We start from the raw sequence: 24,953 nt of genomic DNA, 5'->3' as shown, positions 1-24,953 counted from the left end.
AATGGGCTTTTAATTGGGCCTAGGGTTTTAAGAGAGGTTTTAGCCGCCGTCGTCTTCCTCTTCTCAGGAAACAAGAGATGTGGTTTCTATGCGTCTTCTATCACAGGCTACTAGACTTCAGAAAGCCAGAGGTCGAGGCATTAGCCGAACTCTTCGGAGAAGATGAGTCTCTCCAATGGCGTCTCCCTGAGCATCACCACAACGATACTCCATTCCACTTCGTCCACCTTTCTTCCGAAGAAATCGCACAGAACATCGCTAAAAGAAGTAAGTATGACTCTTTCTTATCTTTCATCCTTTGTTTCGTTGTTTCTCACAAGAAAATGGTGTGGTAGTGTAGGCATATTGGTGAAAGGAATGTACGAGCTTTGGGGTGAAGGAACTTGCTACGAAGAGCTTAGAGACTCCATCGAAAGCTTCCCTGATTCTCGCAAGCTCCCGTTTCTCGCATCTGATTCCACATTCAGAATCTCCGTCGAAACTTTCGGAAAGGCTCTGACTTTCGATGAGCAGAGGGAGAGAATCAACTCACTTACTTACATCCCCTTCGAGGTAATGTTTCCCACTTTCCAAAGAAGGAAACTTTCTTGTTTCTCAAAGGGTTTTAATCGTTTTTGCAGGGGAAGGTTAACTTGAAGAACGCGGATCACAACTTTTTTATAATGGAGATGGATGAGTCTGAAGAGAACAATGGGCTTCAGCCCATTCTCCAGAGGAGGATCTTCTTTGGGAGGGAGGTTGGTTTTGCTGATAGGAAGCTGCTACCTACTTTTCAGCTGAAGTCTCGGACTTACCTTGGCCCGACTGCTATGGATGCTGAAATGGCTTTCTTAATGGCTAATCAAGCCAAAGCTGCTTCTGGGAGGCTTGTGTATGACCCTTTTGTTGGTACTGGGAGCATTCTCGTTTCTGCTGCACGTTTTGGTGCAATGACAATGGTTTGTAACCTCCCTTTTGATACCCTTATTGGATCTGAAAGTGATACAAGGGTTATTGTATTAGGGTGCAGATATTGATATCAGAGTAGTGCGTGATGGACGAGGTCCAGACTGTAATGTTTGGAGCAACTTCAAGCAGTATGGACTACCTACGCCAGTTGCTTTACTTAGAATGGATAATAATCTTCCTCCTTGGCGTTCCGGGCTAAATGAGGTAACATACTCTCTCATTTTCTTTCATTATTATCTCTAGCATTTTGAGTCTATAGATCCTAAGTTTGTGTCTTTTGTATTCATTGGTTTAGTTATTTGATGCGATTGTATGTGATCCACCATACGGGGTTCGAGCTGGTGGGCGCAAATCCGGTGGCAGGAAAATCCTTAGAGGGACGGTGGATCCATACACAGTCCCGGAAGACAAAAGAACAGATCACATTCCATCCACCGGTGCTTATAGTCTAGTGGAGTGCGTTCATGATCTGCTTCACCTTGCTGCAAGAATGCTGGTGATGAAAGGCAGGCTCGTCTTTTTCTTCCCGGTTTTGAGAGATGAGAATGGCAGTGAGGTTAAGTTTCCTGAGCACCCGTGTTTCAAGTTGGTGGCTGTCTCGGAACAGATCTTGAGCTCGCGATACAGTAGGGTTTTGCTAACTATGGTGAAAGTAGAGCCTTATAGTGAAGAGGTTGAGGAAGCTGCTCGTTTAATGCATGTAGAGTTTAGAGAGAATCATCTTAAGTGGTTAGAGAAAGGTAATATTCATTCCTCTGTGTTTAAACCTTCTGATCCTTCACAGGTTCATACTGATTCCAAAAGCTTTAAAGATCCTAAACCTAAGTATAGAGGGAAGTATGTGTAAGCACTGAGTTTTGTATTCTTTATGTTGTATTTGGTTGGTTTGTGCTGAACGCTGTAGTTCTGAATGTGTTTCCATTTTCCAATACAGAAAACTTTTAGGGTTATTGGCAAACAAATGTACGCAAAATATACATAACAAAAGGAGCTGAGAAGCATAATTAACCTACAAAAATATAACAATCAGGATTAAAGTCTTAAACTATGACAATCAGGATTAAAGTCTACAAAATAAAACACTTTCTTGTCACACACGTCACCGCCGAACAGAGTCCAAAACAAAACAAAGATTAGAGATTCTTGATTAATAGTATAAATTAACGCTTCTCTAAGTCTTCTTCAAAATCTGGGACTGTGTACTGTAGTAGCAGTGAAACATCCCACGTTCTTCGTTTACTTCTTACCATCCTTCCCTAGACGAAGGCCTGTTGGAAACCCTAGATTAATATGATACTTGAAGATATATAATAAGCCTAGATGCAAATATCAGTTTAACTACATTCAACTGTTGCTGAAGAATCCACGCTCTTTGCTTCCTCCTTGGAAGTTTCTTGGCTGATCATCCACGGGTCTAACCGACTGCACCACGTGATCTAGGTCTTTCTGTTGACTCAAAACTCCTTGACTCATCTATTGAGATCCAGCCCGGGAATGTGTTCTTTCTGAATACGAACCAGTTCTGCCTGAACCTGACTTTGTCGTCCAACTCACGGGTTAGTAGTTCCAGACCTTTCTCTTTGCCACGTATAGTTTCATGGTGATTATTATCACTCCCTGGACCCTGGTTCTTGATCAGACCTGCCTGATCTCTGGAGCAAGCAATGGTTTCCTTGTCCAGTTTTTTCCTTAGTTCTTCAATCACTTCCTTTTAACATCTTCTCTTCTTCTGTTCCAGGCTGCAGCATTTCATCCTCGGACCGTTGCCTAGGACCAGTGGGCAAGTGAAGAATCTCTTGCTGCGTCAACCCAACGGAGCCTCTACCGGAAGTAAACTCAGACAAAGTCATCATCTTCTTCTTCTTAGACTTGGCATTGCTCGCAGCCTCCTTCAAGCTCGGAAAACTCTCCACATCCGCCGCTTGCTCTTCATCGGCACGCCCCGATTCCAATTCCGCCCCCACGGTTTCGACATCAGATCTGGGAGAAAGGAAGTTGCTTTGAGAAACAGAGAGATCTGTATTAAGATGAAACAGTCAAATTCAAACCGGCAAGTGAGAAACAAAAGATCTGGGTTTTGAGGAGGGAAGGTTAATCCACAGAGGAAAACAGTTGAAAGATTATTCCTTTTGCGTGAAGATGAAAACTTTTTTTTTGAGAAACCACGCGTTAGAAGTACGCGTGATTGAAACGTACCACTCACTAACTAGAGCTTGAAGGAAGTTAGTAAGTGACGGTTGAATTCAACAAAATGAACGGTCAGAAATGTAACATCCATTAACTCACTTTAACCAACTTTTCTATTCTTTCTAGTGACATAGTTTAAATAGATAACTAATCAAACGTCTATTAAAATTTAAAACACATGTATTTGGAGACAAAAATATCATATATAACTAATTTTATAAATTATAAAAAAAAAAGTTACATATGACAGTTTGTACATGATGATGTCTTGTAAATTTTCTCATTAATCTTACATTAATTAATTGCAGATTCGAAATCCAGATATATTGATGTAGAATTATAAACCCCGGATTAAACTATTGGAACCATAATTAACTTATTTTGGTATATATAAATAATATAGTATGGTTTGCTAATTATTATCGTAACCAGTGTTATTAAAGCATAGATTATACATAAAACTCTGTGTTTCATTAGGCTAAGATAAAACATTACAACACTATATGATGAAAGACGACGACGTAAGTAGAAGGCAAAAGAACAGTCTGTTGATCTTCTGATATAGTCATGCATGGCTACAATGGAGAACAAACAGAGCAGGACCATGAGATTCAACTTGAATCGTTATTGAATCTTTCGTTGGTCCGAAATCTTTACCGCTCCATATCTCGTGGCTCTTACAAGAAGCTCCTTCAAGATGCGTCTTGTTCTGAAGAGCCTTGGCAATGTCTGATATCTTAGCTGATACCGTCGTCTTCACCGGATTTAAGTTGAAAAAGGCGACGTACACTTCTCCTCTTCTTCCCGTAGCAATCCAAGAACGAACACCACTGGAGCTGGAGCTAGCTCCCACTGCTGCAGAAGAAGATTGGTGATAATAAATACTGTCAACGATTGTGAAAGGAGAATGTCAATTTAGTAGTAGTACTAACCTTTCACTGGATTTAACACGGCGCAAAGACCAGAGTAGCTGTTTTCTAGTGTTCCATTACTGTGGAGCTCCCACATCTGAAGATTATTATAGCGTTTTTGTTATATGAAAATGAACAATACCATTTCAAGGTTCGAGAGAATCGTTAGCAGTACCTGGTTTGCGTCTAGTTTGCAAGGTGATAACGCACCGCGACTATACTCTTTGGAAGTGAGCTTTTTCCTCGAGGAAGCTCCTAAACAAGACTCTGCTTTATCATTTGTCTGTAAATGGAGCTTACCTTGATAGAGCTCCTCACTGCTGCACCAAACATGAAGCAGTTTAGGGGAATGTAAAAGCGAGTGGAAGAAAGAAAAAAGAGTCATTACGAAGCTAGAAGAGCTTTTCTGTTGTATAAGCAAAAAGGCATCTCTGGTTTCTCGCTAGAGTATTGGTTCCAACAAATTTTTCCACTCTTCTTGTCTACAACGGACCAAGTGTTGGCTTTCGGTTCTTTGCAGCTAGTCAGAACAAATGCATGTGTCGTTGAAACGTTGTTTCCCGTTAGAACATGAGGATGGATGTTGTGCTTTTCCCCAGATACTCTTGCCGGTGTGATGTAAGGAAACTGTAAAACAGCAAACAAGCAGAGTTTAATGACAGAAGAAGTGAGTTTGAAGATTGGAAGTTATGATTCTTCAGACCTCCATGTTGTTAGAGCTATAAGAATTGATTTCCAGAAGCGTAGGATTAGTGATGAGATTATAAGTAGCGTCATCAAGCTTTCTCACATCACCTCCAAACATGAGAGGGGACTTTGCTATAGACCACAACGTCATCTGAGTAATAAGCCAAAGGAGCTTAAGAGACGTTCTAAATGTGGGTTTAGAGGATTCCTAAACTTGGTAATACCTGTGTCTTTTGTTCTTCCATTGTAAGATTACACGCTCGATGAGGTCCAAAGTTCGAACCTTAACCAAATATTAAGACAGTAAAACGTTAGTTAGAACCATCTCCGGATCTCATGGTTTTTTCAAGCCAAACCTGGATCAGTAAGCCATCCAAGAGGTAACATATCTAAGTCAGGCCATGATTTTCCTTGTAGCCCTTGTGCACCGATCATCCTAGACGCAGATAGATCCCTGTAAGAATAGCAAACTATAAGACATCAAAGATTTTCAGCTAAGTAATGCACACGACGAAGGTTGACCTGGAGATATCGAAATGAGCCACAACGTCTCTCCATGTGTCCCAATCATCACCTGTTATTCTATACATGTTAACCAACTGACTAACTTCTTTAGCCATTGTAGGTGTCACACTCGTCCCTGGAGATATTGAGTACAAAACAGGCCGATCAAGCTCCTTCAGAACCTGCCAAAAGAAAAACCAAACTTCACATCTTATGTACTTTTAACTCTAACCATAAGATTTTTAGACAGGTTTATGTACCTACCTCTGACACAATACTGATCTCATCTAGATTGAAGTCATCCCCAAACACGCAGTCATGTTTTACTGAAAAAAAACCAAGAAAATGGGATAATCAGATTCAGATTCAGACAAGAAAGTTATGTAAAGACGATGTTGATTCTTCTTACTGAAATCAACTCCCCATTCAGCATACTTCCGATAAAGAGACCTCAAAAACGCTTTTCCAGCACCTAGCTTGGTGTTCACACTCATGAACCCATGTGGCATCCACACACAAGCCTTCTCCTTCATCCCAATCTCCTTCGCCCTCCACTGCCTACCTGCCTCTTCATAAGCACCTCCCTGAGGCATTAAAAAAACCACTACAAAACTTGATTAAACCGTTAAAAGAAGATTATCACAAGATCTAAATTACCTTGACACTATCCATAACAAGAGTGTTTGCGTTATAAGCCTGCGTGCTTATCCCACCCATAACATGAATCCCAAACTTCAAACCCATTCCATGAACCTTCTCAGCGACTTGAGTGAAGCCTTTGCCGCCTTTGGAAGAAGGCCACCGAGCGGGATCGGGATGCATCCTTCCCCATTCGTCGATCACGTCGAAGCCAAGAGAGTCCACGTAAGCTCCTTGGACTTTCTTTCTGTACCAAAGGTAATCCACCACAACATACTGTACCCAAAATCACAAGAACATCAACAAAAGAACTAAACTTTCATGTTCTAATTAAGACAAGGAGCTCAATTACTTGATATCCGTGAGGGAGAAGACGCTTTGAGATGGTTTCAGCGCTCTGCAAGAACTCAGCTTCAGAGATGGTCCAGCAGAAGGAATCGTACGAGTTCCATCCTCTTGGTGGAAAGCTCGCATGTTCGTTTGATCTTGCGTTAATCGATATACTGAAACTCGAGATTAAAATCAGAATCTGAACCGACCCAACAAAGAAAGATTGAAACTTTCGAGATGGGTGAGGGTTAAAAAAGGAAAGCTTTGAGTTACCTATAAATGGAAAGATCGAGGAGGAGGAAGAAGAAGAGTAGGGACCGGAGGGTGGTTCCGGTTCTTGCAAGGGCGTGTCGGATCATTGGCGAATCTTTGTTGATGAGAGAACCTGAGAGACGATAGAACACGCTACCGTTGTTGATGGCATGTACTACCAGTGGCTTCACAAAAATTAATAAGCTCTTTTTCAGGATTAGATAACCGTTAAAGTATTTTAAGACAAATTAAATGTTACAAACCTATTAATAGGACTTTACATTACTCACACGTCTGATTCATTTACTCAACTGCACTCCCTCACACATGTGATGAGAGACGACAAAAAGGACACACGTATCTAGGTTTAAACAAGTTGTACGAGTGTAAGAAAGTCGTTAATGAACCGAGTGAGTTTTGTGCAAGTGGCCGAGTTTGTTAGCCCCATAAACGCACTTTTGAAATCTGCATAGAAGCATATCGTCAGCAAATAAATAAAGAGTCCAAAAGCAATCTGCTTTGTCAGTGAACCAGTCAGGTATGTCTCTAACAATTTGTAATTTCAAGTAACCAATGAGATGATCTAGATCAAAAATGTCTTCAAGTTTCCTGCCAAAGAAAGTTTACAGATTCAGTAAATTCTAACAAAGTAGAGAGAGTACCTGACTCCTTTTTCATTGTGCTCATATAATCAATCATATCTAGAATACAAAGTAGCAGGAATGTCTAGAAACTTAAGAAACGTAATTCAAGAGGAGATGAAACCAATATCTGAATAAGCTTACAACAAATTTGGTCCTGCTACAGTACTGGTAGAATCATAATCTTGGAGACAGCTACTGCATTACAGATCTAGGAGGACAAAAGACATAACTCATCCTTCCAAAATGAAAAAAAAAACTATGAAACGGCAGAGATTTGCATACTGATCCATGATAGGAAGATACATACATCAACTCGCTGCTGATTCAAACCACCCTCAGTCAGCATGAATGAAACCATATCCATTTATTCTCAGGAAGAAGATCTGGCAACAAAGTTAATGAGATTTGATAGTAAGGTGACATCAAACAAAACCATTCTCAATATACTTTGAACTTTCAAGAGAAAGTGCCAAATGGCAATAGTGCCGCATATCTAACCATGTGAAGATTATCAAAGCTTTTTTGAAAAGACTTTTATATGTTCATCTTAAAAGTCAACACACTCTCGCTCGGTCAGAGGTTTTAAGCTATTGTATATTTACAAACATATCCTCCTATTTTATTATAACTACATAATTACCCCAAAATTATCTGATTTATCTCATTTCCTCCATCGCTAGCTCAGCTCTTTTTAAACCTAGCCCATTCTCCAATCTCTCCGGCGACATTCCGACCAACAAAGTGACAGGTAAGTCGAACTCACATCCGTCTGTTTTTATTCTCTCTCTCTCTCTCTCCTATGCTCATAATCTCAAAACTCTGTTTCCTCGCAGAAACCAAGTGAAAGAGATGAACACGATAGCGAAGCGAGTCACGGGACTACTGACTCGGCCGAGTCACAGCCAGCTGCAGCAGGAGAGAGGGATAAGGGTGAAGGTGTTCTCAGGGGATCTAGACAAGGCGCTGACGATACTGCAGAGGAAGATGCAGTCGAGCGGGATGGAGAGGCTGATCAAAGCGCAGCAGACTCATCACATCAAGAACTCGGAGAAGAAGGTTCTCGCTAGGAAGAATCTTGAACGCAAGATCAAATCCATTGACTTTGCTCGCAAGCTGCAGTCCATCCTCATCAAGAAAGTCAGGTATGGCAAGTTTAAAGGTTGATGCTTTGGTTTTGTGAGTTGAGATGACATAAAAAGGTTGAGACTTTAGTAAAGATGGTGCAAGAACGTAGAGTTTTAGGTTCTGTTCTTTGGACCGTTGTTGTAGGATAAGCTTAATGGTTGCTTTGTTTTGGCTGGTGAGATGTATGGAATCATGTACTTACAGTTGATCCACTTATGAAATGTTATAGGGTTGGTTTGAATGAGTTGGGTAGAGAAAAAGCTTGAGGCTTTAGTAAAGATGTTACAAGAACAATCACTCTAGGATTTGTTCTCGGACCATTGTTGCAGGATAGGCTTTGTGTTTATCATAGGAATCAACATGTTGTAATGGTTTCTCTCATGTTCTTATTTGCAGAGGTTTGTGAGCGCGGAGCTGGTGCTATAACCATTCATCATCTTCTTTACATTACATTTTGGGGGGAAAGGAAGTTGATCAGTGCTAGTATCTATGATATAGCACACTTGTGATCCAGTTTTTTTTTTTTTTTTTTTTCATTTTGAACTTTTTGGTGAATTGAAAATTTGGTATAATCTTGGATTGCCATTCGTTGTTTACTCTATGAATAAAGGCTTCTCCTTTCTTAAGTTTTCTATAATCAACTTCAGATCCAAGAAAGTGTAGTTGATCATGTGATCTTAGATAGATCATGACAGGAGACAGAGCCCGGCTTATCTGGGCCTTTGAATGACTATTAGCCTCTCCTTGTTTTGTCTTCTCTGTTCCAGCCAAAGAAGGCTGGTGAACAACCATCTCCAAAGCCATGATAGCGCAGTGAGGTACGCAGCGGCTCCTCTCTGTAACATTTTGTAAATTCAGGATTGAGGATTCTGAACTGCCGTATCTGGATACATTAGCAGCCATTAATCAATATAGACTTTTCATTTTCTCATTTTTTTTCATATATATACATTAGAAACATCTCAGGTACTGAAGTAACCTGTAAGCACTTAACCCTATTCCCCTGAATTAAAGAAAATAGAAAAATTGGGCTAATTAATTACAAGGAATTTATAAAATGAGATAAAAAAAAAGTAGAGAACGTTTAATTGTCTTTCTTTGTGTTTTGTTTAGTGCAAAGGACAAAGAATCTACAAAAAGATTACTTGCTTGGGTGTATTAGTTTCATTCTTTTATGTTGGAGAGATTATTTCTCACAACAAGAATCCTTTACTTGAACTTCTCATCAAGTTATCATCTCTCTCTCACCAATTTAGAAACAGAGAAACAGTTGAAATCTCCCTCTCTCCCTCTCCCACACACTTCTTACATTCAGTTTCCTTTTGATGCTCTCTTCTTACATCCTTCCTCTAAATGTCTCACCATCATCACCATGAAACCAACCCTCATTTTGCGCGCCTTCCATCGCAGAATCAACCTCTCAAAGGTGGTGGTGCCTCTACCTCACAATCTCACCCAAATGCTCCTCCACCTGGAATCCTAATCAAGACTCGTGATCGCCACCCTAAAGGTCCTATCCCTCCTTCCGAAACACCTTTACCACTAAGCCCTGAAGAGAGACTACCCCCGCGGAAAACTTCAAAAATACCATTACTATCAACCCCTAAAGAGAAACCACCACCAAAAAAAACTCCAAAATCTTCAAAAAGACCGTTACTATTAATCCCTGAAGGCCATCATCAACAACAACAACAAAGATCTCCACCTCCACCACCACAACAACAACCACGCATTGCCCCCGGAGGCTACACAACAACACTACCTCCAATAGCGAAACCAACTCCATGGAGAAACACAACACCATCACCTCATCACCGCAGAGGCCAACAGCTACCACCACCTTCAAGAGATCAAACAAACGCAATGACTTGGTCAGCGGCCTTCTGCTGTGTAATCTTCTGGATCATTCTCATCCTCGGCGGTCTTATCGTCCTCATCGTCTACCTAGTGTACCGTCCACGCTCTCCTCACATCGACATCTCGTCCGCTAACTTAAACGCTGCTTACCTCGACATGGGGTTTCTCCTCAACGGTGACCTAACCTTTTTAGCAAACTTCACAAACCCAAACAAGAAAAGCAGTGTTGAGTTCAACTACTTAACCTTCGATCTTTACTATTACAACACTCTTATAGCGACATCATACGTTGCGCCTTTCGAGATTCCTAAGAAAATGTCAATGTTTGCTAATGTTCATCTCGTGAGCAGCCAAGTCAGGCTCCAGCAAGAGCAGAGCAGGGAGCTGCAGCGTCAGATTGAAACCGGTCCGGTTTTATTGAACCTGAGAGGGACGTTTCATGCACGTTCGAACTTAGGGGCGTTGTTTAGGTACTCGTATCGGTTGCATACTCATTGCAGTTTTTCTTTGAATAGTCCTCCTTCAGGAACTATGCGAGCTAGAAGATGCAGTACCAAACGCTAGCGTATTATGATTGCGTTTGTTCCATTTTTTTCTTTCTGGATACCTTTAGAAATAATTAATTTTATGTACTCATTGATGCTTTAATCATTTGATTTTATATTCGTTACTAGTTTATGCAAAGTATAGAACTAATGTTCTAAATTTAAGAGGCGGTTTAAGACTTTTAACTTTATAGCTGTTACATGAAAAGGAAAAGAATAATACCAAATGTTTTGCTTGTAATGTTAATTGATGTTGTAAATTTTGAATTGTGTTACTAATTACTTGCATACTAAAACTCAAAAAGTTATGTGAGATTCTATTGTCCATTAAAAGCACCAAAAATATAAATCAAAATAAACTATCCCTTGAGACATCATTGACATTTAGTACGTAGACGTGTTCATGAAGCCATGCACCATGTCTTGTTGGATTAATAAAAACAAGAAAATAACACAATATATACTTTATTTTGGTACAATCGGTTTTACATTTTATTTTGTAATTTCATGAGAACACACATAACATACATATAGTTGTTAACTTTGAAGCGATCATCAGTGTTCTCGATACTTAACAGGAACAAGTAGAAGGTTATTTTTCATGCCCACAGTGAGTCCAGGAGATTCTTCCATATTCATATCTCCGATCACCATGTCTTCTGGTAATTTCCAGTCAAACTGAAACAACATATTAGCAAGACCAAACTTCACCATTGTTGTCCCCATGTACATTCCAGGACATATTCTCCTACCACTTCCAAAGGGTAACAGCTCAAAGTTCTGTCCCTTTGCATCAATGTTATTATCCATAAACCTCTCGGGGAGAAACATCTCTGGATCTTTCCATGTCTCCGGATCACGTCCGATAGCCCATGCGTTCACATAGAGCAGTGTCTTGGGTTGAATCATGTAGCCATTTATCTCAAATTTAGACATTACTTCTCTTGGAACTAGAAGAGGTGCTGGAGGATGTAACCTCCATGTTTCTTTAATCACCATTTTTAGGTAATGGAGCTGCTCTATGTCATCCAAGGTGATCATGGACTTGTTCCCAATTTGGTTTCTGATTTCAGATTGCACTTTCTTCATTGCTCGAGGGTTTCTCATAAGTTCTGCCATTGCCCATGTCATTGTTATTGCAGAAGTACTTATGGCTCCAAGAAGAACGTTCTGTGATAAGATCCAAAGTAATAAATGTTAGAATCTGAGGCATTGTTAGCAGGGGCTGGTCATGAGATTTAGATGGCCTTAAACAACTTTACAAAGATTTTATCAAAACATATGTATCAACTCAATTTATGAGCCAAAACCAATGTTTTACTTAGCTATATATTCACGACCGGCACTAAGTGTTAAGAGTTTTGCAAATATTTGTATAATTACCATCAAGATTGCTTTGATATGGTTTCTCGTGAGCTTGCCATTTCCAAGAATAGTTTCTTCTTTCTCCAACCTCAAGAGCAAGTCCACGAAATCTTCAACTCCGTCTTTGTTTTCCTGTTTATGCAAATCAAACATTTGTTCATAGAACGCATCAAGATCTCTCACGCTTCTCTCTCTCCGCCCTTGTAGTCCAGTGAGCCGGTCCACGATCCAGCCGCCACTTGGGAAAAAATCTGAGGCAGAGAAGCTCCCCAGGAACAGAAAAGCCTCACGGAACAACTTGTCGAAACTGTTATTGTTGAGCACAGTTCCGTGGAAACTCAAACCAAATGCTGCCTTGCATATCACGCTTACAGTTAAAGCAAGAAACTTCTCGCTCAAGTTAACTGTACTACCTTGAGAAGCTGATTCAGCTACTGACTCTATTAGTTTCTTGACTTCCTCTTCCTTGATGGGTTGAATCGAGTGAACTCGTTTAGCACTGAAAAGCTCTTGCACGCACATCCTTCTTAGTTCTTTCCAGTAATCATCATAGGGAGAGAAATCGATGTCCAGGTAATTGTAAGAGAGCTCTCTTGGCCCTGAGAAATGATCAAGAATCATCAGTTTTTATTGAATTCTAATATAGAGAAGACAAAACTTTTAGTATAGCCCGGAATTAAAAAATAGCCACGATACAAATTTAAAAATTGTGGCTAAAACCGTGGCTATTATAGCTTTAGTATATGTTGAGTGAGTGTAATGGTATCTGCTAAGCTTGGACGGCTACAACAATGGAGGTCATGGATTTTCATAGCTTGTTTAGCTGTTTCAGAGGAAGAGACACTACAGTTGGGACGCTTCCAAGCTTCAGAAACATAACAGGACCATACTCTTTGGAGAGTCTCCATAGGGATTGATGCGGTAACTCTCCGAGCTGGTGCAAGTTTCCGATGATCGGAAAACCAGGAGGAGAAGGTGGTCTTCTTTGCTGCTTCTTGCGTTTGAAGACGGCGAGAAGAACACTAGTGACGAAGAGAAGTGATAGAAACCAAATAGTAGCCATGTTTTTGTGTACAGCCTACGTCTCAAGTTTTCTTGAGTGATAACGATGATGAAGGAGGCTTGTGCTTTCTATATATATACCCATTTTTCTCCTTTGTTTTCAACCATTTTTGTTTCTGTTTCAATTTTATTTTATTTTGCTAAATGAGGAAGACTTGTGCTAAATGGAATCTAATGCATATATGCCTCAGTAACGCATATATGACTTTTCATATTAATATAATACATTGACTTTTGTTCAAAAAAAAAAACAAAAATGGCCAGTTGGTAACTCAGCCACGCTTTGTACCCCCATCTAAAAATAATGACAGAAATTACGGTTAGTATATTAATTAATACTACTTTCATTGTGATATTTTTGATATATGGCTTTAAATGTTGTTCTGCAATTACGTCGAAAAGCTAATGAAAACGCAGAACAACACGTAAGTGATAAATATACATTGTGATATTTTTGATGATATTTTTGATATATGGTCTTAGATATATTTCTGGGGGGGGTAATTTAGGGTGGAAATTTGCTTAGTTGCAGCCTGGGATTGAAGCATGACCTGTATCATTTGCACATTACTTGGTAACGAGATTCACATATTTAACTTTATTTTCCATGTTTTCTTTGTTTTGTTAAAGACTAAAGTCACTAAACCTTGTTTTAGTTATTACACTTACACATCTTGATGATTTTTACCTGCGTGCGAAATAATTTCTCCGAGATTTTAGATCTGCATTTTCGAATACAAAATTGGAACCAACTGATCCAATTACTATGAACAAGTTACTATAGTTTAACTCGTAATTGTTTTTGAATAATTAAGAGATTCTGGTTTGTAAACCCATATTAGGGTGGGGGGGGGGGGGGGGGGGTGGGTAATTTAGGGTGGAAATTTGCTTAGTTGCAGCCTGGGATTGAAGCATGACCTGTATCATTTGCACATTACTTGGTAACGAGATTCACATATTTAACTTTATTTTCCATGTTTTCTTTGTTTTGTTAAAGACAAAAGTCACTAAACCTTGTTTTAATTATTACACTTACACATCTTGATGATTTTTACCTGCGTGCGAAATAATTTCTCCGAGATTTTAGATCTGCATTTTCGAATACAAAATTGGAACCAACTGATCCAATTACTATGAACAAGTTACTATAGTTTAACTCGTAATTGTTTTTGAATAATTAAGAGATTCTGGTTTGTAAACCCATATTGCGAGTTTAAATTAAACTGGAGGGACTTTTGAGGCGTTGGTTTGAAGTTACGGTTGACTTGCGGTCACTACGAACAAGGATAATGTCTTTGATACATCGATCAAGCTGTTTGAAGATGGCAGAATGGGACAGAGGAGTTCCATCGTGTTACCAAGAGTTTCTTTCTTTCCATAAGAGGTAAACTGCAGCTTCGGTAGCAACATGCTTGAGGGTGAGAATGTGCTTTGAAGTTGGAGTCCGAAAGCCAGTTCATTAACTCCAACCAACTATCTAACCGCACCAATGGCATCCCAAGTCGGGAGAGGAGAGTGTCCCAGATTTTCCTGCTATATTCACACTTAAAAAACAGATGGTCTCTAGATTCTGAACCTTTTCAGCCACGTCACAAAAAGTGTCGAATATCACAAACCGTATCCCAGGCTCCATCAGAGACATGCCCATTAAGTTCCCAACAAGGCAAGCAAGGTCACGTTAGGTTCGATCGTTCCATATTATATTACAATTCCGACCAAGCCCTAGAAGGTTCACAGAATTTGACTACCTATTTTTGCAACTAGACAAATAACGCACGTCATGATGTTTCGACTATATCGTGTTGGAATATTACATCTCATTTAATGTTTGACTAGATTTCTTGGAATTTAGTATCCAGATAACGTTAAACAAAGACGTTTGTTTAAGTCGCCATTTTTTTTATCTTAATTATGTGACGAATCAGTGACAAAAAAAAATTAAGTGACGAACCGTCCCGCTCGGTCGCTACGTAGCGACCGAGCGATCGAACCAAAGCTCGGTCGCTACGTAGTGACCGAGCGATCGTCCCGCTCGGTCGCTACGTAGCGACCGAGCTCGAGCCAAAGCTCGGTCGCTACGTAGCGACCGAGCGATCGTCCCGCTCGGTCGCTACGTAGCGACCGAGCTCGAGCCAAAGCTCGGTCGCTACGTAGCGACCGAGCACTCGTCTCGCTCGGTCGCTACGTAGCGACCGGGCTCGAGCCAAAGTTCGGTCGCTGTGTAGCGATTGAACCTTTCCGAACATCGATACGACACCAGTCCTTGCATTCTCGTCAAACCTTCGAATGCTATCTCCCGAAGACCGTAGCAAGCTCAGTCCATGTTTTCCGCTATTCTAATTCATCGATCAAACTTCGCGGATTAGAAACCGCGGAAAACTCGTAGTAAACGTGTCGAGTCGGAAGACGGCCCAAAGGGACCTAAAACACGACTCGAGGCCCATCCTACGATTTTTCCTAACCAAAAGCCCGTGAACCACAGCATGGTTCACGCTTGGCCCACGAGGAAGGATAAATGTCAAGTTTCCGCGGATAAATACGGAAGTTTTGAAGATAATTGTGAAGATCGGGAAAAATGGAATATCTCCATTTTTATGCTATGACGGCTTAAGGGCAGAAGAGTAAAAGCGTAAACCGACCTTGGAGCTAGTATATAAGGAGTCCTAGGCGAGGAGCAAGAGGGAGAACTTTTTCAGAGCAAACTTAGCACTTAGAGCAATTTAGGCAATTTTCCGTTTTTGTTATTTCGAGCTGCGACTCAATTAGGTTTAGCCGTCTTAGGGTTGCTAGAACTAGGAATCTCGCCGACAGCTCTCGAGCCCAGGCTTATACCTTGTTGTAAACGCTCATACGCAGATTCGGAATAAGATCTACTTTGCTCTCTTTTCGATTTCTTATTTTTATCGTTGTTGTTCTCGTGTTCTGATTGCTTGACGTGTGGTAATTAACAGATATCCGGGTCCTCTGGGAAATTAGGGTTTTCCTAGTTTCCTTATTTAAACGGAAATCGACAGTGTGAATTTCGGTTCCCACAGTTTGGCGCTAGAAGGAGGGGGATATACGGATCAATCTAACCCGCAAAAGCCACACACAATCTGACATGTCAACCAACGACGCGGATAACGTGCAAACTCCTCTTAATGGAGGCAGCGGCACCGATCTCCACACTCCAGTAGCGGACGTATCCGCGGCCAACGCGCAAGCCAACGCCGCGACGCTCGAGGAGTTCAAAAAGATGTTCGCCACCTATGAGAAAAGGTCGGAAGAACAGGATAAGCTCGTGAATACCTTGACCAAACAGGTTGAAACCTTAACGGCAAGGACCCAAGCTATCCGTCCCCGCGGAACCACCAAAATCCGCGGGAAGAGGCTCGACTTCGCCACCCCACTCGATAGAGCAGGACTCGCGCGGGAACGACCTTCCGGTCAAAACCCTAGCGAGAAATCTCCCGTCGAAAAGGGGAACCCTGAAAATCTTCCGCCCCCTGCAAAGGACTCGGAGGATAACGAAGCCGAACACATTGACCTGGATCCTAGCGATGTCTCCAACGACACCGACGAGGATGTCGACAGACATCCAAGAAGGACCAGAAGCCGATCCGCTCGGGAAGGCTCCCCGTTCGAAAAACCAATGACGGAAGAAGAAGAAGTCGCCTATTGGAACGAACAAGAGGAGCTGGCCGAAAGGCAAACCGAGCTCACTCGCAGTAAACGCCGACAGGCTCGGAAATCCACTGACGAGACATCGGATATCCGCGATCTTCGCGACTACATCACTAAGACTGCGGCAGAAGTGAGAGCCGTAAAGTCTCAAATCCATCATGCTACTAGTGCTGCCCCCGAGATCGATCGACTGCTGGAAGGAGCTCGAAAGACCCCCTTTACCAGTCGCATTTCGGACATGAGGGTGTCCGATCCGGGAAAGATCAAAGTACCGAAGTACGATGGTACGGCCGATCCAAAAGCGCACCTTCAGGCTTTCCACATCGCGATGGGAAGAGCAAGACTGAAGGACGGCGAAAAAGATGCCGGCTATTGCCGCCTGTTCGTCGAAAATCTCGAAGGAGCAGCGCTCGAATGGTTCGCACGCCTTCGTCGCAACACCATCGGGAGTTTTCGACAGCTCGCATCGGAATTCCTCAAACAGTACTCTGTATTCATAGACAGGGAAACCTCCGATGTTGACCTCTGGAGTCTCTCCCAGAGGGAAGACGAACCCCTCCGCGAGTTTATCAGTCGATTCAAGCTGATAATGTCCAGGGTCAGCGGGATAAGCGACAAAGTGGCCATCGACGCGCTGAGAAAGACGCTCTGGTACAAGTCGAAATTCAGAAAATGGATAACTCTCGACAAACCGCGAACGATCCAGGACGCCCTCCACAAAGCAACGGACTACATCATAGTCGAGGAAGAAACTAAAGTCTTATCGCAAAAACATAAGCCGGCAAGACCATCCTCGAAAGACGCAGATCCGAAGGGGAAAAAGAAGAACTCTCGTAACGACAAGTACGTCCATCACGAGGGGGAAGATCTCCAAGGGGCGCATAACTATGCGATCAGTTCGGATCAAGGCCGGACCACGGGCAACACATGGACTCGCAATCAAGGGTATGACGAAAACACCTTCTGCGAGTTCCACCAATCCCGAGGACACTCCACGACCAATTGCAAAGTCTTGGGAGCAAGACTGGCCGCGAAGCTACTCGCTGGAGAGCTTTCGGAAGTAACTAGCGTCAAGGATCTCATCCTCGATTCTGATCGGCCTCCAAAGACGGATAGAAATCCGCCCGCTGAAAAATCCCCTCAACGAAACCATCCTGGGGATAAACGCGGTAGGAGGCCGGATGACAAAGGGAACGATAACAATCGTCGCAGAGTCAATATGATCATCGGAGGATCACAATACTGCGGCGATACCGTGTCGGCCATCAAGGCTTACCAACGGAAGGCAGAATCAAGTGCAAATTGGCCTACATGGTCTCCTCCTCGAGACGGCCAAAGTTGCTCGATCACCTTCACAGAGGAAGAAGCCGGCGGTATCGACCAACCTCACTGCGACCCGCTCGTCATAGATCTCGTCATACGAGATCTAGAAGTCGGAAGGGTACTCGTCGACACGGGAAGCACGGTCAACGTAATCTTCCGCGACACTCTCAAGCGGATGAGTATCGAACTCGGAGAAGTAATTCCAACGCCAAAACCACTCACGGGTTTTTCAGGCGAAGTGTCGATGACTCTCGGATCAATCCAATTGCCAGTCATGGCCAAGGAGATCACGAAAATCGTCGAATTCGCGGTAGTCGATCATCCCGCTATCTACAACGTGATCATGGGAACCCCATGGCTCAACGCCATGCAGGCAGTTCCGTCAACCTACCACCTGGGTCTCAAGTTCCCAACGCCGAGCGGAGTCGCGGCCATCTGGGGATGCCAAAAACAGTCGCGACTGTGCTTCCTCGCGGAGCATAAGTTAAGGCAAATCACGGCTTCCGCAAACGGCAAACGCGCGAAGATAGATCGATCTTCAGCCAAAAGCGCCCCGGGAGAAGACGAAGTAAAATCGTCTATCGACGCAAACGCAGCGGACGTCGAAGCTCGACATAAATCCAAAGCCCACGCGACAACTCAACCAGAACATCTGGAAAATAGCGTCGACCCAGCCACGATCGACACGGACAAGGCGGACATCGCGACATCTACCGCCGAGTAAGAACACTCGCGGCATGAAACAGAACTACGAGATGGCTTGATCCTCGAAAGGGGTACGTAGGCAGCTCGTCAAAAGACGAGTTCAGCTATCCCCCTCTCTAAAAGGGGGGGGGGAGTGGGTGCGTATACTCGTATACTCCCACTTAGAAAAATCTTCATTATTGTAATCGAGTTTTTAGAAACTTCAAAAACTTTTACTACAATATACGTTGTCCTTTTTATCGAAAACGTTTACGCTTCAGTAAAACACAAGAGAAACTTTCAGGACACGCCTGAAAACGTTAAGACTCTTATCTGCGGCCCCTTCCGGCCCAAAAATCGTAAAGATTATCGCCTTTCAAACACGCAAAAATACACGTATAATCCTCGAAATAACTGCGAGACGTCGCAAAAGTTAAAATTCGAGGACAATGCTAACAAATTGTCCGAACGCGACCACCAAAAACCTTACACCCCGTTCGTCGATTGGCCCCGACGAACACGCCAGCCGTCTTAAACAAACGCAATCCGATCACTCTTTTGATCTTTAAAAACGTCCAGCACAAGGACAAAAGCGCGCTACAACAAAAATCCGAAATTTTGGTTTAGCACTTCCAGTTGATTCTGAGAAGATGCTCGATTCGTACCATACAAGTCATATAAGCCGAGAACATATCGCGGACTTTAAATCGGTGCGAGTCAGGAAGAAATCGCAACAGGAAAAACGATAGCCGGCTAGTCACCGCACAAACCTTAACCGAAAGTAAACCTAGGTCTTGCCCTAAACCCAACGCTCTGGTCTCAAACATCTCAAGGCATGATATCTAAAAGATACGAGATCCTAAACCATGTCTCTCCGTTCATATCTCAATGTTCTCGAAAATCGTAAAGATAAGTAAATTTTTACGAAAATCACGAACGAACCAACAGATTGAACGTCTAATCAGAACTAAATACGAGACGACAACTCGTATTTACTTCAACCCTACTCAGGAAAACTCGAAACAAAACATTTATCATATAATTAAACCGCGCAAAGCGGCAAGGGATTCAAAGCCACCAACGGCCAGTCCCGGTAAATACAAATACGGCCATCTAGGCCTAAACAAAATCCAAATTCAAAGGGCCACACTTGGCCGAAAAAAGATAAAAGGATAACTAATCCGTCCCTCATAATCCAAAGTCAAAGTCCCCGGACAACGAAGCGCCGAACGCATCCGCGGGACGATCCACTTCCTCGCCACCATCGGGAAACCCGGTCGGAACTTCCTCGGTATCAGGGGAAACCGGGATGGAATCCCAGAACCCTTGAATCTTCTTGTCAATCGGAGGGATAAGCGCCTCAGCATGGGCACGTTCACTCATCCCACTCTTCATCAAGCTCATTTCCTCTTCAATTACATAGTCATCGGCTCGCGTCCTCCAAAGACTTCCGACCGAACCGCGGCACTCGCGAAAGTCACCCACCGAGGTAAAGGCATTCTTGAGGTTTCCATACTCAACCTGAAATTAAGATGCACGAGTCTTCATCACCTCGACGATTTCTCTTTTGCCTTTCCTCTCCGCTTTACGAACAGCCCGCGCATGATCACGAGTAAGTTGCGCCTCTCGCTCCAGCATCTCGCCTTGCACGCGAGCGAGATCCCGCTCCGCTTTCTCCGCTTTGAAGCGGTAGACCATGGCTTCTCGAGCCCAGCAAGCTCAGGCCCTGCAAAATCGATTGGCATGTTATAAACATATACACAGGACAATCCCCAAAAAATTCTCAAAAAACTAACCCATTGATGATGCGAGATCCTTCCGCAACGACTCTCGGCCTCGCCGATTCTTTCGTAGGAGGAGGAGCATCGAAACCCGATGGCAGCCCAGCAAAGAAATCATCGAAATCCGGAATAGGGGCCTCGCTCGAACCGCTCCCGTCGCCGTAAGCAAGGTTCGGATCCCATCCTGGAAGCATAGAGTCATCCATCGAAAACTCTATGTCGCCAAGATCGACATCTTTTCCCTTACAAGAGCTCGACTCCTGCACAGCTGTTGGAGCTTCGACGGGATTTTTGGTCGTCGGGTTCGGATTCGCTTCCCGTGTCCGCATCCAAAGTAGGACCGGGTTGCACGAATCTCAGTGCCTTCCGAACCCTCTTCGGCGTAAAAGAAGTCCAGAAGAAGGGACCATTCCTGAGAAGATCCCTTACCGAAATGATGTCCTTGGGGAACGGAGCGAAAGGGTTGATGAAGGGACGATCATTCGGCAACCTCCGGAACAGTGGAATGCAACTCTCTACGACGGACGCAGCGTCCATACGAACAAAGAAAAAAAAAACTTCTTCCACGAGTTGAAGTTCGAAATAAACTTCTTAACCACTGACATAAATTTCCGAGGGACCAACCTATGCTTATCCGTACCCCTGACAAGTTGAAGCCTCAAAAGCGCTTCATAATGATCAACGGAAAGGGAAAGGCCATGCTCGTAGCTTAGGATCAGGATCCCAATAAGATGCTGAATGGCGAGGGGTGTCAACTGACTTATCGCAACTTCGAAACGATCCAACACTCGGACGAGAATTTCGGGTATGGGGAACCATAGGCGACAACGCACTATGAACGCCTCATAGCAAGTAAAGTAACCCTCCGGGGGGGTGTTAGCACATTCCCCGCGGCAGGGAACCCGGAACTCCACAGAATCCGGGATGCGGTAGAATGATCGCATCGTACCGAGAAACTCGTCAGTAGTCCTGCTTGCATCCTCTTCCTCGACTCCACGATGGACCAGGACCGGGAACGGCTTCTCCTTGGGAGGGGTCAACGAGCCATAATGAGCAACCCACCATGCCTCGTTCTCGGCAGGATGCACCGAGTGAGGCACGAACTCCATCTTCGGAACGACGAGCTCTTCATAAGGACTCGCGGACGAAGATCCTTTTCTCGCAATCTTTTTCTTGCTCGACATCTTTACACTTCTCTTGAGAGAATAGAGAAAAAGGATGGAGAGAAAGATAGAAAGCTTTTTTTTTAAGAAAGATCTTAGAGAAAAACAAGAAAGTGAAAAAATTATGGAACAAGTTACCTCCCTTCTTATAATGCATGAGGATTTACTATTCAAGCTCGGACTTTCGGATATTAATTCCATCCATCACGCCTAACTTGCCAAACATGCCTAACCGCACGCTAGGATCCTACGATGCATGATCCTAACGGGCTGGGGGGCTAACTGTTGGGGTCAAAAACGGTTACGACGGAATTACCACCCGAAAATCCTCGGAGATCGTATTTCCGAAAGAGATAGTAAAAGAAGAGATGTAATTTTCGTAAAAATAACCAATACGAAGTTTTTACGAAGAAGTATCCTTTGGGATTCAAACCGAACAAACCAAGCTCGGTCACCACGCATACACGCCGTCCGGTCGCTATGCAGCAACAAACCCGAGCGAAGCTCGGTCGCTACGTAGCGACCGAGCGATCGTCCCGCTCGGTCGCTACGTAGCGACCGAGCTCGAGCCAAAGCTCGGTCGCTACATAGCGACCGAGCGATCGTCCCGCTCGGTCGCTACGTAGCGACCGAGCTCAGTCAAGCTCGGTCGCTACGTAGCGACCGAGAGATCGTCCCGCTCGGTCGCTACGTAGCGACCGAGCTCAGCCAAGCTCGGTCGCTACGTAGCGACCGAGCGATCGTCCCGCTCGGTCGCTACGTAGCGACCGAGCGATCGTCCCGCTCGGTCGCTACGTAGCAACCGAGCGATCGTCCCGCTCGGTCGCTACGTAGCGACCGAGCTCGAGCCAAAGCTCGGTCGCTACGTAGCGACCGAGCGATCGTCCCGCTCGGTCGCTACGTAGCGACCGAGCTCGAGCCAAAGCTCGGTCGCTACGTAGCGACCGAGCACTCGTCTCGCTCGGTCGCTACGTAGCGACCGGGCTCGAGCCAAAGTTCGGTCGCTGTGTAGCGATTGAACCTTTCCGAACATCGATACGACACCAGTCCTTGCATTCTCGTCAAACCTTCGAATGCTATCTCCCGAAGACCGTAGCAAGCTCAGTCCATGTTTCCCCCTATTCTAATTCATCAATAAAACTTCGCGGATTAGAAACCGCGGAAAACTCGTAGTAAACGTGTCTAGTCGGAAGATGGCCCAAAGGGACCTAAAACACGACTCGAGGCCCATCCTACGATTTTTCCTAACCAAAAGCCCGTGAACCACAGCATGGTTCACGCTTGGCCCACGAGGAAGGATAAATGTCAAGTTTCCGCGGATAAATACGGAAGTTTTGAAGATAATTGTGAAGATCGGGAAAAATGGAATATCTCCATTTTTATGCTATGACGGCTTAAGGGCAGAAGAGTAAAAGCGTAAACCGACCTTGGAGCTAGTATATAAGGAGTCCTAGGCGAGGAGCAAGAGGGAGAACTTTTTTCAGAGCAAACTTAGCACTTAGAGCAATTTAGGCAATTTTCCGTTTTTGTTATTTCGAGCTGCGACTCAATTAGGTTTAGCCGTCTTAGGGTTACTAGAACTAGGAATCTCGCCGACAGCTCTCGAGCCCAGTCTTATACCTTGTTGTAAACGCTCATACGCAAATTCGGAATAAGATCTTCTTTGCTCTCTTTCTCGATTTATTATACTTTATCGTTGTTATTCTCGTGTTCTGATTGCTTGACGTGTGGTAATTAACAGATATCCGGGTCCTCTGGAAAATTAGTGTTTTCCTAGTTTCCTTATTTAAACGGAAATCGACAGTGTGAATTTCGGTTCCCACAAACTTCAAAGCAAAACAAATACTAAAAATCAATATCCGTTAAAATTGAAGTAAATGACAAATATTAAAATTTTGGGAAGCGGATATCCAATCCGTCAATATATAAATACATGTATATCTTGATTATATTTAAAGTTTTTTAATGTATAAAATTATATACTTATTATTCTAACATATGATTTGATAAATTTTATTCACATTATTAATTATATAAAAGTATTACATAGAAGAAAGAGAATACATTTATGACAATTATAGTTCTTTTCTTAAGTTTTTTGTTATTATAATTGTTAACTATGTTCAAAAAATTTACAAAATATGTAGATTCACTACTTCTTTTAATTTTCATCATATATATCATGCAAAAAAATATTTTACAAAACAAATTTGTATCAAATTTTTAAGATTATTTGTGTTAATAAAAACATATGAGATATCCGTAAGTATTCGTAAATATCCGCAAATATCTATTTATTTTCCGGATATCCGTTTTCCGAATATCTGTATTTTTCCGAAGCAAAGTAAATAAAAAATTTAGATATCCGTGACATACGAAGCAAATCACAAATACTTTTAAAAACTTGGATATCCGAACCGTGCCCATGCCTAGTAACACATATCTTAGTGATCGTTGGAACTATGAATTTTTCTTATAAAGATAATTAACTAATCTATTTTAATAGGATGCTTTATCATATTAGATACATGAGCAACACATATTTTTGCTAAGGGATGAATTATATCTCAAATTGTAACATAAAATTTTGTAACTTATACATATGGTTCAAGAACATGACTAAATAATATACTCAATAAATCAAGTAGTTTTTTTAAGGGTCAAAAATCAAGTAGTTATTCTGTCAAAAACAAGTGATTAATTCTTTCAACAAAAGTTACAAACCAAGTAATTTAAATGTAACTTGATATGAGGTACATTTTATATTTTCTTGAACCAAGTAATCAGCATGCCACATCAGCATTTTGTATACTCCACTTTAAAAAAATGTGAAAAAGTGTCAAGCTCATGGCTCGAACTCTGGTTATTGAAATATAAACACTTATATTTATACTACTATACTAAAGGAAACTTTGTACATTGATGGCCGAAACTAATATATATTTATGAAGGTCGGGAACCTTGCTTTCTTCGGCTTCTGAGGGACGGGCCTACAAGTGTATTATGAGTTATTTTTAAATGGGATTTATCACGTTATATGAAAAAAGTTCAAGTTTGCAACAATTATAATTTTTCCATATTGTAAATTGTCGTCGTTTAACATGAGTTAGAGTTTGATGTTAGGGGTTTTCAAGGCTCCTAAGACAAATGTTGTAGTATAAATGATTGTCGAACCAGTTCTGAGGGATATCAAAGCATTGAGAATGCAAGTACTCACTTAATCTAAGTGCAACCAATGATTTAGATGGGTTTTAAACTACTACTAATACTATAAATCAATAAC

The 24,953-nt window shown here is 42.6% G+C and overlaps 4 protein-coding genes and 1 pseudogene across 8 annotated transcripts; 3 read left to right on the top strand and 2 right to left on the bottom strand.

The window, feature by feature from the left end:
* Positions 1 to 34: 34 nt before the first annotated feature.
* Positions 35 to 1,898, top strand: LOC125580264 (tRNA (guanine(10)-N2)-methyltransferase homolog). Of its 2 annotated transcripts, none has more exons than XM_048744529.1 (5): positions 35 to 267; positions 341 to 552; positions 621 to 938; positions 1,003 to 1,152; positions 1,244 to 1,898. In XM_048744529.1, the coding sequence occupies exons 1-5, from the start codon at positions 78 to 80 to the stop codon at positions 1,793 to 1,795; spliced, it is 1,422 nt and encodes a 473-aa protein (XP_048600486.1). In that variant the 5' UTR covers positions 35 to 77; the 3' UTR covers positions 1,796 to 1,898. The 2 variants fall into 2 exon arrangements, with proteins under 2 accessions (XP_048600486.1, XP_048600489.1); XM_048744532.1 differs by having other exon boundaries at positions 89 to 267; positions 336 to 552.
* Positions 1,899 to 3,551: 1,653 nt separating this feature from the next.
* Positions 3,552 to 6,699, bottom strand: LOC106402380 (probable alpha-galactosidase B). 4 transcript variants are annotated; one of them, XM_048744519.1, is made up of 13 exons: positions 6,480 to 6,699; positions 6,229 to 6,379; positions 5,895 to 6,152; positions 5,647 to 5,821; positions 5,502 to 5,563; positions 5,256 to 5,419; positions 5,090 to 5,187; positions 4,958 to 5,016; positions 4,750 to 4,884; positions 4,435 to 4,673; positions 4,222 to 4,366; positions 4,068 to 4,143; positions 3,552 to 3,987 (listed from the first exon to the last, which is right to left on the bottom strand). In XM_048744519.1, exons 1-13 carry the CDS (start codon positions 6,563 to 6,565, stop codon positions 3,701 to 3,703), a joined length of 1,935 nt encoding a protein of 644 aa, XP_048600476.1. In that variant the 5' UTR covers positions 6,566 to 6,699; the 3' UTR covers positions 3,552 to 3,700. The 4 variants fall into 4 exon arrangements, with proteins under 4 accessions (XP_048600476.1, XP_048600470.1, XP_048600481.1 ...); XM_048744513.1 differs by having other exon boundaries at positions 3,552 to 3,990; positions 6,480 to 6,698; XM_048744524.1 differs by having other exon boundaries at positions 4,222 to 4,363; positions 6,480 to 6,698.
* Positions 6,700 to 7,715: 1,016 nt separating this feature from the next.
* Positions 7,716 to 8,853, top strand: LOC106424830. The gene is made up of 3 exons (XM_013865582.3): positions 7,716 to 7,850; positions 7,936 to 8,244; positions 8,624 to 8,853. The coding sequence occupies exons 2-3, from the start codon at positions 7,952 to 7,954 to the stop codon at positions 8,631 to 8,633; spliced, it is 303 nt and encodes a 100-aa protein (XP_013721036.1). The 5' UTR covers positions 7,716 to 7,850; positions 7,936 to 7,951; the 3' UTR covers positions 8,634 to 8,853.
* A 223-nt stretch (positions 8,854 to 9,076) lies between these two features.
* On the top strand, positions 9,077 to 10,716 carry LOC106424839 (NDR1/HIN1-like protein 13). The gene has a single exon (XM_013865591.3). It carries the CDS (start codon positions 9,581 to 9,583, stop codon positions 10,646 to 10,648), a length of 1,068 nt encoding a protein of 355 aa, XP_013721045.1. The 5' UTR covers positions 9,077 to 9,580; the 3' UTR covers positions 10,649 to 10,716.
* Positions 10,681 to 13,791, bottom strand: LOC106424850 (annotated as a pseudogene).
* Positions 13,792 to 24,953: the final 11,162 nt, after the last annotated feature.

The sequence above is a fragment of the Brassica napus genome, chromosome A2 (genome assembly GCF_020379485.1).
Source record: "Brassica napus cultivar Da-Ae chromosome A2, Da-Ae, whole genome shotgun sequence".
Lineage (NCBI taxonomy): Eukaryota > Viridiplantae > Streptophyta > Magnoliopsida > Brassicales > Brassicaceae > Brassica > Brassica napus.
The sequence above is the reverse complement of the archived record's forward strand: the minus strand, read 5'-3'. Positions and strand labels throughout refer to the sequence as shown.

Bases quoted from the DNA above. Each gene is read 5' to 3' on its own strand.
- LOC125580264 (XM_048744529.1), top strand. From the start codon at position 78: ATGTGGTTTCTATGCGTCTTCTATCACAGGCTACTAGACTTCAGAAAG. The intron at 268-340 runs GTAAGTATGACT...GTGGTAGTGTAG, and splicing joins ACAGAACATCGCTAAAAGAA to GCATATTGGTGAAAGGAATG. The intron at 553-620 runs GTAATGTTTCCC...TCGTTTTTGCAG, and splicing joins TTACTTACATCCCCTTCGAG to GGGAAGGTTAACTTGAAGAA.
- LOC106402380 (XM_048744513.1), bottom strand. From the start codon at position 6,565: ATGATCCGACACGCCCTTGCAAGAACCGGAACCACCCTCCGGTCCCTA. The intron at 6,380-6,479 runs GTAACTCAAAGC...CTCGAGTTTCAG, and splicing joins CTCGATCTTTCCATTTATAG to TATATCGATTAACGCAAGAT. The intron at 5,564-5,646 runs GTAAGAAGAATC...GTTTTTTTTCAG, and splicing joins TGAATGGGGAGTTGATTTCA to TAAAACATGACTGCGTGTTT.
- LOC106424830 (XM_013865582.3), top strand. From the start codon at position 7,952: ATGAACACGATAGCGAAGCGAGTCACGGGACTACTGACTCGGCCGAGT.
- LOC106424839 (XM_013865591.3), top strand. From the start codon at position 9,581: ATGTCTCACCATCATCACCATGAAACCAACCCTCATTTTGCGCGCCTT.